Source organism: Pteropus alecto, unplaced genomic scaffold (assembly GCF_000325575.1).
Source record: "Pteropus alecto unplaced genomic scaffold, ASM32557v1 scaffold164, whole genome shotgun sequence".
NCBI lineage: Eukaryota > Metazoa > Chordata > Mammalia > Chiroptera > Pteropodidae > Pteropus > Pteropus alecto.
The window spans coordinates 14,805,667-14,822,876 of NW_006439568.1; the positions used below are offsets into that span (position 1 = coordinate 14,805,667).

The window sequence follows — 17,210 nt, forward strand, 5'->3', positions numbered from 1 at the left end:
CCCAAAAGTGACCTTGGTTGTCAGTTTTGGTCCTATATAGGGCTGGCCTGATTAGGAAGGAAAGAGATGAAGAGGAATAAAAAGGGAATATATAAAGACAGGAGAAGCTTGGTAAGTTTTCATTTAGAGAAAGTTATGGGAGGATTATTACTGGTTCCACGGCTAGTGTCTCTTCAACCAACTTCCTGAACCCTTTTGTAATCCCCCCACCCCCATCCCCAGACCCATTGTACCATGCAGATCCAGGATGCCCTCACGCACGGCCAGCGTTTTGGCCCCATACACTGGGAGCTCAGGAGATCGCAGGTGCCCATGCAAGGTAATGACCGCCTTGTGTCGAAATGGCGATGCTTCTGTTCCAATCTGTAAGGGATTTCACAAGCATCATTCAGAAAGTTAAAACCCAATATCCACAATTCAAAAGTTGTTTTTACTTCCTCCCTTCTCTTTAAAAAATGGCTTGTTTAGTTGTCAGTATCTTTCTTCCACAAGATGAACCTTAAATTTTCTAGTTAGCCAAATACACTATGCTAGAACTTTTGGAAAGTATACTGATTGACTTTAGCCACATCTCTGAGCGATTTTTTTTTCTGCTCTATTTCAAATTCTGCTTTATTGTAACACACTATTATCTTCTCATTAAAAGCATAAGATTATTCTGGAAAACTTTCCCCCTCCCCAAAAGGATTTTATACTAATAGAGACCTATACAAAGATAAACTTTGTGAGAGTCTGGTACAATTAACTGTCCATTTTACACATAATATCTTAGAAAGAAATGGAAAGAGGTTAGCAATGAATATATATATCAGGTTCTCTCATATACCTGAAGAATGCCTCCATCTGTAATTAGAATATTTTCTGCCTGGAGCTCAATGTCAGCTTCATCAAATATTAGCATTCCACCTGTGAGTAATACAATTTTGAAATATATCACAAAGAAAATTAATATCAAAAGTCATTTATTCAATTACACATTAAAATTTAAATTCTCATTCCTATCTGCTATGCATTTCTCATCCCTATCTACTATGCATGTCACTTCAGTTCTTTGGCGACATAAAATATAAAAACTTCAGACAAGACCCAGGAAGTAGTAGAAAATCAAATCCCTGGGCAGATTTTCTCTTGACCATTTGTTATTTTAAATGCTCTTAAGTAGTCAGCCACATAAATCCTAATTCTACAAACACAGGGCCACAAAATATAAATTAAGAATAGAAACAATTAACGTTAAAGAAAAGCACTTTTTATAGGAACTATTATAATCCCAACATTAGCTCTGAATTTTTAGCCACTAATTTGCACCAGCAACATCTATAGTCTGATTAGCATTATTAAAGAATGTACTGAGATACAGTTTTTTGTTTTTTGTTTTTTTTATGAGACTGATGTAAATTTGTGACAGGAAAACTTGTCCAAATGTCCAATAGTTAATAACCTCAAATAACTAAAGTACTGCTATTATCCCAGAAGTTAAAACAAAAACAAAATACAAAGATCTTTTAGAAGCTAAAATTACACAGTGAAGTTTATACACTAAAGCCCAGAATGTTTTAGTCTTGCCAATGATTATTTCTTTTATATGAAATTGTAACAGTCTTGTTATTTAACTTTCTATAGTAAAAACAGAATATCAAGAAGCAGAGATAACTAATAGTGAAAGCAGGTTCAAAGGCAAAAGTGAGAATCAAGGGGTGTCAGGGCGGTAATTTAATATAGAATTTAAGAAATACCTATGATTTTATAACCCCTAGGACCCACTGTACCAGTGTTTTTCTAAATGAGCAATATCTCTTGCTGCTGTCATCCACTGCAAGTGCACAGGCATGCGCACGTGGGCATGTGCCCACACACAGTTACTGAAACAAGTTTCATTAAATAACCTTTAGCTTTAAAAGATGCTTACTCATATGGATGCAACATATTTTGATACTTTCTATTCTATTTCATTGAAAGATTCTGGTTGCAATACACTAAATAATTTCATACCACAAGTGGACTGTAGTACTGGATTTAAAAAACTCAGTACTATACTTCATAGTAAAAACATAACACAACTATGGATATTCACAATAATGCATTTAGATTAAATTAACTTTAAAGAACAATTCCATAGGCAGAGTCTAATAAGTAGATTTTTAGAAATTTACCCTGAATAAGCAACATTTTCAGAATAGGGGTATTTTGATCCAGCAAAATCGTCTGTCCTTTTGCAATGACAACCAGTGACCCTTCCTCTGGAGGAGACTTTCCTCCCCATGAGAAATTGGAAGACCAAGTGTCGACATAGAAAAAATCAGCATTATTCTGTAACAGAATGTGAGAGACTTCTAAATTTAGGTTTTATCAGAATCCTTCATTCAATTTCTCAAAAAAGAAATCTATAATCTTAAACATTCCCATTAATAATAAAGTATAATCTACTTTAAATATGTTAGCTTATATGATAATAATAAAGTGAAAAATCCGTTACCAATTACTCCACAATTAAATTAAAATCTGAAATAGTAAAATTTTAGTAATAAGCAAAAAATCCATAACTTACTTTAAATTTATTATAGTCACAATTCAATTATGTTTTTGGCGACATTAACAAAGTAAAAAGCCATCGCTAATCGCTTTACCTCCCATAGGCTGGTTTTCCTATTGGTTGTCGTTACGACACCCAGCAGCACCCTTACCTGTCTGGCCATGCCAATGCTTCCAACAGTGACATGCACTGGAGCCCACCCTGAAGGAGTGCAGGCGTTTGTCATGCAGATGATATATGTCTTGTTGGAATATTCAACATCACATTTAGCTTCGGCTATGGTGACTAGAACATCCTGCACGTTTTCACTGTAAAGAAAAAAGGGGGAAAATAAAACATTAATGATTTTCTCAGATTTCTAGGTCACACTATTGAACCGTTTTATTCATATTCATTATTACAAAGACAATGATCTTACCCTATGACCCATCGAAGTACAGAGAAACACTTTTTTTAGTAGTAAGAATTCAAAATATTTGTTGAGAAAAAAGTAAACACAGAGATTCAGAGGCCAGGAAATATAACTATATAAGCTAGAAGGTATTCCAGTGTTGGAGAAAAACTGCCTGGGTTCAATTTATTTAGAAATTCTATATTGGTCTCCAAACAGGCACCTTTGCAAGAGACTTTCAAGGGTCATTTTGTCTACGTGACATTTTGACCACATTCACAACTTTGTAACTTAATCTCTATGTAAAAATGTGAGTCCAAGGTATTTGTAAGTACTTGAGAAATTAAAATTGCCTTCTAGGATTTAAATCATCTAACATTTTGAAGTCAGCCTTATCCACTTGAAGAATGAAGCAGTACATATGTTTGAGCCAAATAATGAATATGTTTAGGAAAAGGAAATCTGGCCAGTTACAATGTAATAGACCTGATGCGTGAAGAGATGTTGCATTCACTCAGTGAAGCATATCATGGTTGGAGATGAGATCAAACATAATAAGGTGATTTTTACTTGTGATGCTTACTAGGATTTGGAGCAAGTTATCTAACCTCCCTCACCTTAGTCTCCTAAACATAAAATGAGATAAAATATTTAATAAGGTAAGGCAGGAAATTTCAATGGGGTAGAAGGGGCAGGCACAGTGTAAGTACTCAATAATTGTTAGCTTATTAGTACTATTACATGCCTCAAGGGTGACTTTTGAGCAGATGGTTAGATATCACACGACTATATATAAGCACTGACCTGGCATACGAGAAAGCAAGTGTAATGGCTTGAGTCTGGAAATATGCACTGATGTATGTGCACATGAAGACAGTACCTGAATCCTGATCCCATGATTGTGAGTCTGGTGCCCCCTGCTGTACTGCCTCTCTTGGGAGATATTTCAGTGATGAGCGAAGTCAGTGACATTGAATATGTAAAAGGGGTCTCGGACTCTGACAAATCCTTCCCATTGACCACACTCACATCGCAGGCTTGCTCAGGTCCCTCGCCTATGAGAAGAGGACGGAACTGAGTATAGGTTTGCCATCAGGCCCTTTTTCATTTCCAAAACCCCTAAATGATTTCAGTAACATCATCCGTCCAGTCATTTTCACAGGCTATCTGTGAAGTAATAAAGATCTCTAGCAACAGCCCAAAACATCACAAGGTTCATGCACATAAACAACAGGAGAAAAACCCTCAGACCCTCCCTTGGAGCCTCTTCCTGTAGACAACTCTACAAACCTGCCTGTTTACTTTTCCAGTTCTAGGGGATCCAACATGGCAAATTAGAGCAGGAAGGAAGAAAACTGATAACGGCAGGCACTCTGACAACAGCAAGGAGCGACAGCTGAAAGCAAGGTAAGAGAAAAACTACAGAAACATGATACAAAAACGTAAACAGATGCAGAGCTAGTGTTAAGACAAGCATCCTAAAACCTTGATAAATCTTAACAGTATTGCTGCATATAAAAAAAAAATCAGGATACAAACTTTGATGTTGGAATGATAAATAAGCCTAGTCATAAAAGTGTTACATTTTCTTCAATATACTTTGTTTTAAGAAGTCAAGGAAAGAAGACAAAATGTTCAGAAAAGCTTCATCAAATTTCATTAATGTTTTAAAAAATGTTTGCACATGAAACATTAGTTATTCATTGAGAATATGCTCTTTGGTTCTTCTTCAATTTTGTTAGATAATTAAAATTTGTTGTGTACTTAAAATATCAGATACTTAAACTCTACAATAACCCACTGAATAAGGGTTAATGATATCTTCATTTAATTGATGGAGAAACTGAAGCAAAAAGGAATTAAGTTCCCTTGACAAGGTGACATAGTAAGTGGCAAACTGAGATTCAGGGGCTTCTCAGAGTCCAGCTCTTAACTGCTAAATAAAAATAAATAAGAGTCATAATAGCAAATCATATAACATCAGGTATCTTTCCATTCACTTTGGATACATTAACTTATTAAGCCTCAAAATAATCCTATAAAGTAAGCTAACGTGCTATTCTCACTTTACAGATGGAGAAACTGAGCACAGTAAAGTTGAATAACTTGCCCAAAGACACAGCTTGAGTTTGATTCTTCCAATGCACCCAGAGTTCACACTCGTGACCATTACACTATCCTATCTTGAAGAGAAATCGAATACTCCAATAAAAACTAAAAATGTTCTCCATTTGGCATGCTTAAAAAAACTAAGAGCCATCAGTTTATGTGATAAACTGAAACACTGCAATTTATTATAAACAATCCAGTCTACTCCAAATTTTATGAATCTTGAAACACATATAAACCTAGGGGGAAAAAAAAAGGTTCTGAAGAAAATGCTTAAAATCAGGACAGTTATAAAGGTGATTCAATTGCCCCAAAGAACACTTGAAAAAAGAAATGAGAACTCTGGTCTTAATGAAATTAACCATTTCTCAGACTGCCATTCTTTTTTCTGACAACTTACCATTATTAGGTGGAATTTTACATAATAAAGTTGTACGATCAGATTTAAGCCTATCAACTGCACATTCTGAGCCACACACTAATATAGTGGAATTTTGTGGATTAAACCCAGTGCCTGTCACAGTCATGGTCTGGCCACCACCAAAGCTCCCTAGTGAAGACATAAAAAACAAAATGAATTAAAAGAAAACTTCTTCTATGAATGTAACTTTATTTTAAAATCTGAAATAGAAGTGACATTAATGAAAAGATTCTTATAACTGAAATTATATTTCTATTATAGCATAGTATTTTAATGCAATAGGATCTCTTTCAAGTATAGTGTTTTAAAACATTCTCTGAGTAAATGTCACATCTGGTCATTTACTTAAACTACTTCTAAGAACTAAAATTTTATTTGAAGGGATGTCACAAATCAGAGTAGTAAAAACATAAATGTAAATTTACTATTTAAGAATAGATTGTTTATATATTAAGATTTTTAACCACTAAAACAACTTTCAAATAGAAAAAAATATTTATGTAGACATAATTACGAGCCAGTGATATCTAAACATGATTTAAAAAAATTTCCACATATAACCTGGCCATTTTAAGTAGGGTCAAATTTTAATTAAATTATATAGCACTAAGAGTAATATAGGCATTAAACTGATATTTTAAAATAATTAAGTGGTGCCTTGCATGCTTATTTATTTGATGCATAAACAAAAATAGTGTGTTAAACGAACTACAAATTTTAGCAGTATTTGAGGAATTTTTTTCTAAATAAGTGTTTACTGAAGCAATATAAAATATTTGTCGGTTCCTTCACACTCATGACTACCTTGGTTTGGATGAATATTTTGAATGGTAAGTGGGTACTTGAATACAACTGTGGACACAGCAGAGCCTTTTGTCTTATGATGCATCATAACAGGAAACGTGCCACCAGCATGATCTCCAGTGATGCACTGCAATACGCTGGCATTGACCATGGTTACATTACACTGAATGTTATTTATCATCACCGAAATTTCCAAGATGTCAATACCAAAATTAGATCCAGTGATTTGAATTCTGGTTCCTGGCGGACCTTTAAAAAAAGCAAACAATATAAATATATCTAAATTACAACACATATACATGTGTTTAAAGATATACCTATCAACAAAATAATATCCAGTATTTAAAAACTAATATAAATATTAACAAAACACGTGTCACATACATTTTGGCTACAATATACATTACAGTCTACGGTATATTAACTATAAGTTATCTCAACATTTATTATTTTTCAGCCCTTCTGTTCATTCTACTGAGTCGTAAGTGAGTAATTCCGGCTAGTGGGGAAGAGAGGAGAAGAGGAAATCTAGAGTTAGAAAGTATGAATGTCTGAGCAGGGGGTGGTTGTTTGGAGTATATTTTAGGACTAGGCTTACTGTTTTTTATTTTTGGTACTTTCCTGATCATAGCATCACTTTTGAGGATGGATTATTTTTCTTAATTCGAATATTTTTAGTATATATGACATAAGAAAATTATGATAATTAGGTATATGATAGTCAATATAGAAATAAGGAATTAATTTAAAGACATAGATGAGTGCTGATGTTGATGCCTCGAATAAATATACACAGAATATAGTACTTCAATCCCTCTGTTTCCTTCCTTCCTCCTTTTGACAATAATGCATTGAGGACATTAAACACATGGAATTTTTCATAGGTCATCCAAATGACCTTCTGACCTAAGTATTAAGTGAGTAGATATTAAGCAACATAACTTGTTATAAATGTAGAGTCACCGAATAGTAGTTCGATTTTAATTCAAACAGTAAAATAACCATATAATTGACCAAGTAAAGATCACTGAAATATACATTGTTATTTTAAAGAGCACAGATATTAATGAGATCTTTCATGTCAAGAATAATTTCAAGAAATGTTTTTTGGGTCTTAAATTTTTAATATTGTCTGACATTTTCACCTTTCAAATGAAAGTGTCGCTCTAAATGTGATCTTCTGACTTGTCTCTTCAGTAAATAAAACAGCTCAGTTCTCACTTGTCTACAAGTCTTATAGCTTCAAATTTATTGTTTTGAAAGAAACGTTCAAAGAGAGAGATGGAATAGAAATGGTTTATGGAAATAGCAACATGCCAATATCTAGTTCATCATTTGCAAGACTACAAATATATGGGGAGAAAGCAAATATATGTCATTGCTATTGTTAATGTTTGCTTTTCAAAAAATTTTTAAATGAGAAAACTTGATATATCAAAACCATTTCAATAGCAAACTTCCTGAAGGAAGAGAGTACATCATATCCAAACCTGACACGTTTCCTGGTAATATAAAAGACTTTTTGTAAAGGCTAACATTTAATGAGTTTTTTATTAAAGGTATCATTCTAAGTTACATTATATAAATGCACTTCTTTAACCTTATGGGGTAGGTACCTGCATGTATATGGAAACTAATATTTAAAAAATTTATGCAGTTTCATCACTGGAACGTAGAAGATCCTAGATTTGAACCTAGGCACAAGGCCATATTCTCAACCATTATACTACAGCTGACTCTCCAGAATTTATTGCATAGATGCTAAGCATTCGAACAGCTTGAAGATCAGATAATCAGATGATCAGAAATAGCATAGCATAATGACAACAAATCAAGACATCTCAATGTATTCTTAGCTTTGAAAAATGAGTTATGCTAAATAATTAAGTAAATCTGATTTTATAAAATTTTTTCTATCTGAATGAGCCAGTTACCTCTTTAAAAAGAATTCTGTTGTGTTAATAAGTTAATAATCAATTGTAATTCCATTGCAACAAGGTATTCTGAAAAACTCTCAGTGTTAGTAAGATCAACTACTTGTGAATTTGAACAGGTATTTCCTGTGCCATATCAACATTAATGACATAAATTAATTACCAATTTTAGTCAATAGATATCTATTTCTTCTTCATTTTGAAATTAAGTTCAAGTTAATGGGAATTTTGTTTTAAAATAGAAGTTGGCATTTGACCAAAAATTTTAACCCAAGAATTTGCAAAAATAATCACTTAATAGAGACTACACAGAAGTCGAATCCTATGTATTAACTGGGATCAGTGTGATGGTCTAAAAACATATCTTAATAATCATTTATGAACACTATTCTAATTCTATGCTGATAAATATTACTGATACTATGATATCAAAACAATAAAAAGGCAGGTATTGGAGTACCTGTATTTGGGACAATTCCTTTGAGAAGTGGGGTATCTTCCCAGGCATATGTAAATGACAGAGGCGGATAAGCCACTGCATTAACAAAAATCTTCACACTGACCCTGCCAGCTGTCCTTGCTGGTGTGTGGCAGTAGACTTCACTGAAGTTGACAGAGATAATTCGACAAGGTTCATCTCCAACGGTGACTGTGGTATTACTGGGATAGAAGCCATTTCCTGTGATCACCAAAGTAGTTCCACCGCCAATGCTCCCGGAGGTGGGTGTGACAGATGCTACCGCAGGGCTGCTAACAGTGTGGTTTCCCAGAGCCAAGCCCTTAGTTCCCACCACGACACTAACGGGGTGAAGTCCAGCTGGGAGGGGTGTCACAAGAACAGTGATGTTATTTTCATTAACGTCTATTGCTTGGAACCGTTGGCTTCCAATGAAAACAGCAATGTCCTCCAAGACAGTGCCAAAACCCTCTCCCTCGACAAGAACTTTTACAGATCCACTGAGAGAGTTAGGGAAGATTCTTGTTACCGCAGTAGTGATGCGTTCTAAGTATGAAAAGCTGCAGTTCCCCTGACACCGGGCAGGCACTCCATGTATTCGAAGATCTACTTTCACAAGCTGTTGTGGTGCAGGAGATGTTTCACATTCAATGGCTGTATAATTCATGGATAGAATTTTACATGGAAAACGACCCATAAGGACTTCTACACCTGCAGAAGAAACTGTGAATCCGGAGCCTTTTATGGTCACTTTTGTCATTCCTGTAGTTGATCCTGCATTTGGCAACACCAAGTTGATGTTGGGCAAAAGTACAAATCGCCTATCAAATTCATTAGATAGTGTGTTGATAGCAGTGCCCAGGTTGTAGACAGTTAAGGTGACAATTTCCCGGATGCCAACATCCATTGAGTTTTGAGGGTCAATATGACATACAATGGAATCGATACTACTTTCTTCTACAAGACACGGATAGCTACCAATTGTAACCTGAAAGTAAGATGAATATGTAAACAAGTTAACACATTTCTCTAATACAAAGTTAAATTTTATATTATCAGCAACTACATTTTTAAAAAATTTATCATGTATTAACTTTTTATGCACAAAATTGGTTTGGGGTACTGATTAAGGCATATCTTGGATTAATCTTAAAGCTAACTTATGATTGTACATAAATGTTTATAGCTACATTATTTATAGTAGCCAAAAAGGTGAAAACAACCCAAATGTTTATGAACTGAGAAATGAGTAAATAAAATGTGTATATCATACAATGGAATATTATTCAGCCATAAAAAGTGAGGTACTGATATATGGTACAACATGGATGAATCTTGAAAACATTATGCTTAATGAATAAAGCCGGTCACAAATAACCACATGTTATATTTGTACTTATAACAAATGTCCAGAATAGGCAAATGCACAGAGACAAAAAGTAGACTAGTGGTTATTTAGGGCAGGGAGGTATGGAGGGTTTGGGAGTAATGTCTAAAGGTTGTGGGGTTCCTTTGGGGGGGTAATGAAATGTTCTAAAATTGTGATGATGGATGCACAACTCTGTGAATACACTAAAAGATCTTGAATTGTGTGCCTTAAATGGGTGAATTGCATGGTATGTGAATTATATCACAATAAAGCTGTTAGAAATTGAATTATGAGATTATGGACAAAATATCTTCCTTTTATTAAGTAGACAGAAGTAAAAAGGGATCTTTATAGTCTTACCTTATTTGCACATGTGAGATTGCTGAAACCATTTCCAGTAATCGTTATCAATTCATTTACTGTTCCAGTAGATGGACTAATGTTGCTTATAGATGGTGAAAAGCATCCTGAAAGCTCAAACAGCAATCTATCTGCATTCTTAACCCCGGTATCGTTCAAGCCACACAGGGGTTTTGTTGCTAGGCAGCCTGCCACAGAGCTTTCCAAGTGTAAATTCACAGGTACTCCTTTAGATAAAAGAACTGCCTGTAAGTCATGGATAATATTCTAAAATAAAAGCTGTTTTTGGACTGCCTTACTCTCTGTTTGGATGATGGTGGTTTATATTCTGGTAAACCATTTTTTTTTCCTCTCTCTCTTTTTTTAAAAGACAAGAGGGCCCCAGGCAGTATGAAGTTAAAAGAAAGACCTGGACAAAGATGATACAGTAAAGAATGAATATAAAATTAATTTATTTTTCAATTTGTGTAAGGCCAGACCCCATGGGGAAAATAAAACAATAACATATTTTATTTTAGAGCACTTACAGAGTGTCAGAACTTTTTCATGTTTTATCTTATTCGAGGCAAAGAAGAATTCTGGGAGATTGGCAGGACAACTTTAACATGGTCTGTGTTTTATAGACCAGCCTTGGGGGGTCTAGACCTACTCAAGGTCATGTGGATAATAAGAGAAGCAGGATCAGACCCAGTCGTCTGCCTCTTACTCCACAAAGGTAATATACACCTGAAGGAACAGAGGAACAGGGTTTCCATCTCTAATTCTCTTACCCTGAGCATATGTAGCTTCAGTGCCACCCACAGACAAGTGCAAGGGAATGTGTCTGGTTTCAGCTGGTAAAACATTAATGACTCCTTGGAGAAATATGGAGTGAGCCTCATCAACATACCCGCTGCTATAATAATGAATTCCGGGTGACGTAAATTGGTAAGAAAATGAACCTGCCATAAAATAAGATTGTACATAATAAATATAAGCAATTAATGCATCTTTGAAGAGAAATTTGAAATGATCCTTCGAATGCACATACAGATGACAGGTTTCTGATTTTTCATACATGTGATATTTCAACAGAAAGTAGTAAGATTGACTCCCTGGCTATACAAGAGCTATCTAGTATAATGAAATTACATTCCAGGAAGACAAGGGCCAGCATTCATTTTTCTAGAAAACCATATCAAGTCTGGCAGAACTTACTAAATTTTAAAGAACTGAAAATGCAATGAAAAATAAACAACACTTAGTTTGTGATCATGAGTAAAAAGTCTAAATTGCTATATGTATAGAACAAAACTCACCACTAATGTATAAAATACCTTGCTTACATTAACTTAAAATATCTTATGAATTTGTAAATTTTTACTACAGCAATAAAATGCCAACTAAACCATTTTGTATATTTGTATACATCATTTCTGCAAAAGTATTTTAAATTTAAACAAAATGTGTTTTTATTATACCTAGAAAAAAGAAGCATGATGCAAAAAACTCAACAAAGTGGAAACATACCTGATGCAGATTTTTCTCTTCCATTTGTAAATCCTTTGCCATCATAAATTACACTTCCGGGACTAAAGACAGAGAAAACTCTATATCCTATTCCCTTAAGAAATGGATGTGCTCGCCAATGCCAATTCACTGTGTCTCCCACAGATACATTTAAGACTGATGGTGACCAGGCATAACCTAATCCGTGTACTGGGAGCAAGAATTTAGTCATATTTTTAAAGAATAAAGGAAAAAGAGTGAAAATTCTTAATAATTATCTTTAAAAATACTGTATTTCTATATAGCCAAATAGTGACAAACTTTTTAAATAACATTGTAAAACTTTTACAATGTATAATTTAAACAGATAACAAAAATAAACAGAAATAATGAAAAGTAAGATTATGAGAAGACAAGGTAAAAACTAAACCGCTCAATTACAAAACTGATGATAAAGAGACAATTTTAAAAAGTTAGAAATTCAATAAAAACAGTTGTTCAGATAATCACATGGAATATTTTTTAAAGCTGATCAGTTCTTTAAACATAATTCTTCTCAGGCATAGAAGCATACAAAAATCTATATACTTTCAGTTTGAATATTCACTTAGAAATTCATGACCGAGTCTATGGCCATGCCACCCTGAACAAGCCCGATCCTGTCTGATCTTGGAAGCTAAGCAGGGTCGGGCCTGGTTAGTACTTGGATGCTTGGATGAGAGACCACCTAGGAAGACCAGGTGCTGTAGGCATAAAAAGTACAAAATAAAGGAATGTAAGATGACAAGATCCTTGCAATCTGTGAGGTCAACCAAAGGCTGCCTCACCTAAAAAAAAAAAAGAAAAAAGAAATTTATGACTGACAACTAAGATAATTTAGGAGAATTTCTACTGCAGTAAAAAAACCCAAATAGCAATTCCTGAACTTAGAAACTGTAAAGTCTTTTAGGCTCACGTCTACTACTGATTCACTCTATATGTGACCCTCTATGTCAAGGGGATACTATTGACGAATTATAAAAAGAAATAACAATATATGTTCTCTGGATACTTTCAAGTATATAGTAATTAAAAACCAAGTTAATTACAAGGTAAAGTGGTCCCATTATTTACAATATATAAGTGTTTGCTAATACCTGGATCTTCCCCGTCGTTGGTTATCCTGAATACATTCCTTGTTGAATGAAGAATACATTTTATAACATTTACTGATGATGATGTCACATTGCAAGGGAAGGACCCTAAAAAGAATAAAGATGGAAAAAAAAAACATTTTCTCAAATGTATTTTTGAACTATAGAAATGAAGCATAATTAATAAACAGCCAAGGCTCTACAAAAGGTCCACATTATATAGTAGGATCTTTGGTACTTTTTTCTGATAATAATCCTGTTTGAGTACTGATTATTTTCAGAACAGAGGCCTTCCGCTTTCTAAGTGCTCTGTATGCATTAAATACACTAATTATGTATTGAAATCAAAAGCACTTACTCTGTTTCCCTTTACCATCTTAACCAAAGATAAAACTTCCATGATTGAGTCTTTGTGTAATAACTTGTTACCTAAAGCACATCCTTTAATCTGTGTAGAATGAAACCACCATCCTGTAACAATGAAACTCTCACCAAAGAGCACGGTGTTCTCAGCTGGTATTGTGCTGAACCCCAAACCCATTATAGTGATTTCAGTTCCACCATATAAGGAGCCTCTCTGTGGAAACATGTTTGTCACTTCCAAAACATATCTTATAGATGCATTTAACTTGTCTCTGCAAAAAACAAAAATTAATAGATGTTTCAATGAGCTTTCTTTGGAGTCATGTTGCTAAACTTTTAGTAGTATATGATTCATTTAAGAAGAGTAATTAAATAATTAGACAAAACTTTTTCAAACTAATCTGTTAATTATCATGAACCTAAATTTGGTTGGTGGTATATAGATAATAGTTTCTCTCTAACTATGAAAATTAGATTTCTGAAAACCCGATGGTGGAAGAATTTGAGATTAAAAAATCTTAAAATATTATAGAAAAATATGATTATGAGAACTGAGGTCACAAAAAATACAAGAAATCCTTTAAAATATTTTATATATTCATTAGAGTAAAACATAAAGGCAACATTGTCTATAAAAAAGAATAGCAATGAAATTCCATATATCTTATATGAATAATAAAAGTTTTGTGCAATTAATTTGCATTTATCATTCTACGTTTGTTGGAAACTTGCCCTGATCTTGATCTTTCTCCCCACTATTTCAATGAGCGAGTTTTTAATTTACTTTGCTTCGTTACAGTGCGTCTGCTAAGAGGCCATCAAATCATATGGTGCTTTTCTGACCTGACATATGGAGTTGACTCCCACATCCCAGCTCTCACTATAACTTGAATGAGTCTTTGCGTTAACTTTTGTTTAACTTCCTCGGCATAACAAAATTGGTATTTCTTGACCTGTCACCCAAATACAGTTTGTATGCTATCAGCTCTGCCCAGTATGTCATTATGCGAGAGCGCAAGCCAACAGCTTCTCTGGAATCCGTGTGAGCTTTGCCCTGTGAATCTAAGAGGGGAAGTAGATCTGAGGTGTACGTTACATTGCTCGTCTTCTCTCACCTCCCACAAGATTTTGCTGCAATCATTTCTCTTTCCACTCCAACATCAGCTTTACTTGCATTTTTTTTAATCCCTAAATTTCAGTTTCCTCTTTTTCTATGTATTCTAAACCCATAACTTCCTATGCCAGAACTAAAATTTTACCAGTTAACAAACAGCTTTGGGGACGAAAATACTAAACACTTACAAGAAAGTTAGAGTTGGAGAAGGATTCTATCCATCCTCTCCCTCAGATGGCCAGCTCTTACCATTTCTTGGGTTAATTGTCATCTTTTCAGAGAATGCTTCCATTTCCCTCAGGAAAGTTAATTCTCTATATTATATACTCTTACAACATCTCATGCCTCTTATTCATAGCCCTTTTCCCATTTATAATTAAGTTTTTGATGTAATCCTCTGTGTGAAATCTACCTCCTCAACAAAATTGTGGCATCACTAAGGATGGAAGACATGTCCTTCTTATTCTCCACTATGAATCCAGTTTCGAGCAAGTGCCTGCCCCCTAGTAACTAAGTGATAAGTATTTCCAGAATGAATGAAAATCATGTGGCATACATATAAATCTAATTATATAATCTTACAACCTAATCTGAATATTTGTCTCAAAACTAAGCATCATATTGCACTTTATATTATCAGAACTTCTTGCAAAAGGGTAGTAGAAAGGTGAAGAAAAGCAACCGAATATTATAAGGTTAATGACTATTTCTTTTCTGATCCCAATACTATTAGCCCCATATTTTCCACAATTCCATCAATTTTGTGTTCGTTACCACACCTTGTTGATGCAAAACCCCAGTTTCTGACTTCTAGATGGATATCGTGTTTTCCAGGAGGCAACCTGGGTAAGAGACATCTGATATCTGTGAGATTCCAGTGAAGAACCTGGCAGGGTTTTCCTCCAACATACACATCCATGCTTTGTGTGAGTTCAGTTCCAAAGTTATAACCCTTAATCGTTAAATTAACTTCTCCTATTATTAAAAAAAAAAGTTTTATGAAAAGGTTCAACTTATTATGCAGTATGCAATTTGCATATTAAGTAAACCAACTCATCTCATATCTTTCACTGGATTTAGGAAATCCTAACACTTTCAGGGGCAAAAGAAAAATCAGTGAAAGAGCTGACAGCTGCCACATGGAGACAGAATCCATGTTTAACTGTTTCACAGAGGAAAAAAAGATGGCAAAGTACTCCTTAAAAAATTAATATTTTTCTCCCATTGCGCATGGTTAAAGTGAAATAATAAATAGACTAATCTATGGTTAAAAAAAAAACTAACCTATGGTTAAGAAACAGAACTGCAGGAGAAACTGTTTCAAAAGCCTTTGTAGAAATGGTTTGTGGTGTGTGTGTGTGTGTGTGTGAAAGAACTGATCTTATTGAATAATTTCTTACCTAGTATTGTCCGTACTTTTGGACTAAAATCAGTTATGACTGGAGTCTGTAAACAATTATAACTATAAGCATCCTTTGCCGTGGCTTGAAATCCATTGGTAATTACTGAAATATCAACTGTGCCCTCAGTTCTCTGAAATAAGAGAAAAAATAAAACAATTAGAAAATGTTAAATGTTGAGCTACAGATATCCAATGGCTAAAAACGAACAGAATTTTTAAAAATAAACTTCCGAAGATGTTTTGTTTCAAAGTTATGAGTCAGTTTTCAGATATTTAGGAAGTCCTGGTTTCAAATGTAGGTTACATGTTTGAGTTCTTTAGATGAAGGTACATGATACAGTGGTTTTGATAAATTTGATTGCACCTATATTATTGGATTCCTGAAGGCTTGGCAATATAATTGAGATGCTCTAGATAAGTGATTCTCTAACTGATAAAACATAAGATACAAAAAATTTTGACTTTTTACTCTTAAAATAGACTTAAATATAATTTTTATTCCTTTTCACTAACAAGTCACATTATTGTATCTTTAGCTGACCTAATTCCAGAATCCAAAACTAACACTTGGACCCCTAAAAAAATATTTGCTGTTTTCGGTGACACAGTACATGTACAATTCCCAATTAGGAAAAACACTTTTTACATCTAGTATTTACTTCATGCACACTCAGTGTTTAATTGAATGACATAATTTGAACAAAGTAAGTTTTAATTTACCATATCCTCCAGATTCTCATCTCCATCATTCAGTTCAATGTGTGCTCAAAGATTTCAACTGCATAATACCCACCGTAGTCTCCTATATTTTTTTAATGTTAGTGACTGGATTCATCATCCTTTTGCACATAATAAGCAAATCAGAGTCTTGGTTTTTAATTTAAACACTATTTTTTTAAATAAAGAACAATGATTAGTTCTAAAATGGAATATTTCAGAAGAACTTCACATTGGATTTTTTGGTCAACAAACTAAAACTTTAACACATTTAAAATATAAGTTCCTGTTTAAAAACTAATGTCTAAGTTTGCTTCCCTGAATTTTTAAACTATTTATTTGTATTAATTTTTTTCATCTTTTGATTTACCTAGTCAATGCCCATCCATCCTTCCAGCTCTAACAGAACATCAAGTTTTCTGTGAAACTCTAATACCCTCTTCCCACATATTTTTTTAATTTATTTAAATTACTTTCAAGTATACAGTACATTGGTTAGATATCTATATAGTTCTTAAAATGATCCCCCCAATTGCTCCCTCCCTCCCCTGACCCTCCACCTAGTCATCATATCAATGCTAACTTCCCAAATATTTTATCTTTACTTTGTATCTA

General features: G+C 34.0%; 1 protein-coding gene and 1 pseudogene across 1 annotated transcript in view; one reads left to right on the plus strand and one right to left on the minus strand.

Annotated features, from left to right (window-relative positions):
• PKHD1L1 (PKHD1 like 1) overlaps positions 1-17,210 on the minus strand; it is a 132,682-nt gene that overhangs the window by 58,225 nt on the left and 57,247 nt on the right. The window contains exons 32-45 of the mRNA XM_025050064.1: positions 15,256-15,451; positions 13,492-13,634; positions 13,003-13,107; positions 11,888-12,076; positions 11,149-11,319; positions 10,379-10,605; positions 8,653-9,637; positions 6,259-6,507; positions 5,434-5,583; positions 3,805-3,979; positions 2,685-2,841; positions 2,154-2,310; positions 827-906; positions 234-363 (exon numbers count right to left, since the gene is read on the minus strand). Coding sequence (XP_024905832.1) covers positions 234-363; positions 827-906; positions 2,154-2,310; positions 2,685-2,841; positions 3,805-3,979; positions 5,434-5,583; positions 6,259-6,507; positions 8,653-9,637; positions 10,379-10,605; positions 11,149-11,319; positions 11,888-12,076; positions 13,003-13,107; positions 13,492-13,634; positions 15,256-15,451 — 3,114 coding nt within the window. The remainder of the gene's footprint in view (positions 1-233; positions 364-826; positions 907-2,153; positions 2,311-2,684; positions 2,842-3,804; positions 3,980-5,433; positions 5,584-6,258; positions 6,508-8,652; positions 9,638-10,378; positions 10,606-11,148; positions 11,320-11,887; positions 12,077-13,002; positions 13,108-13,491; positions 13,635-15,255; positions 15,452-17,210) is intronic.
• Positions 12,492-12,618, plus strand: LOC112483652 (annotated as a pseudogene).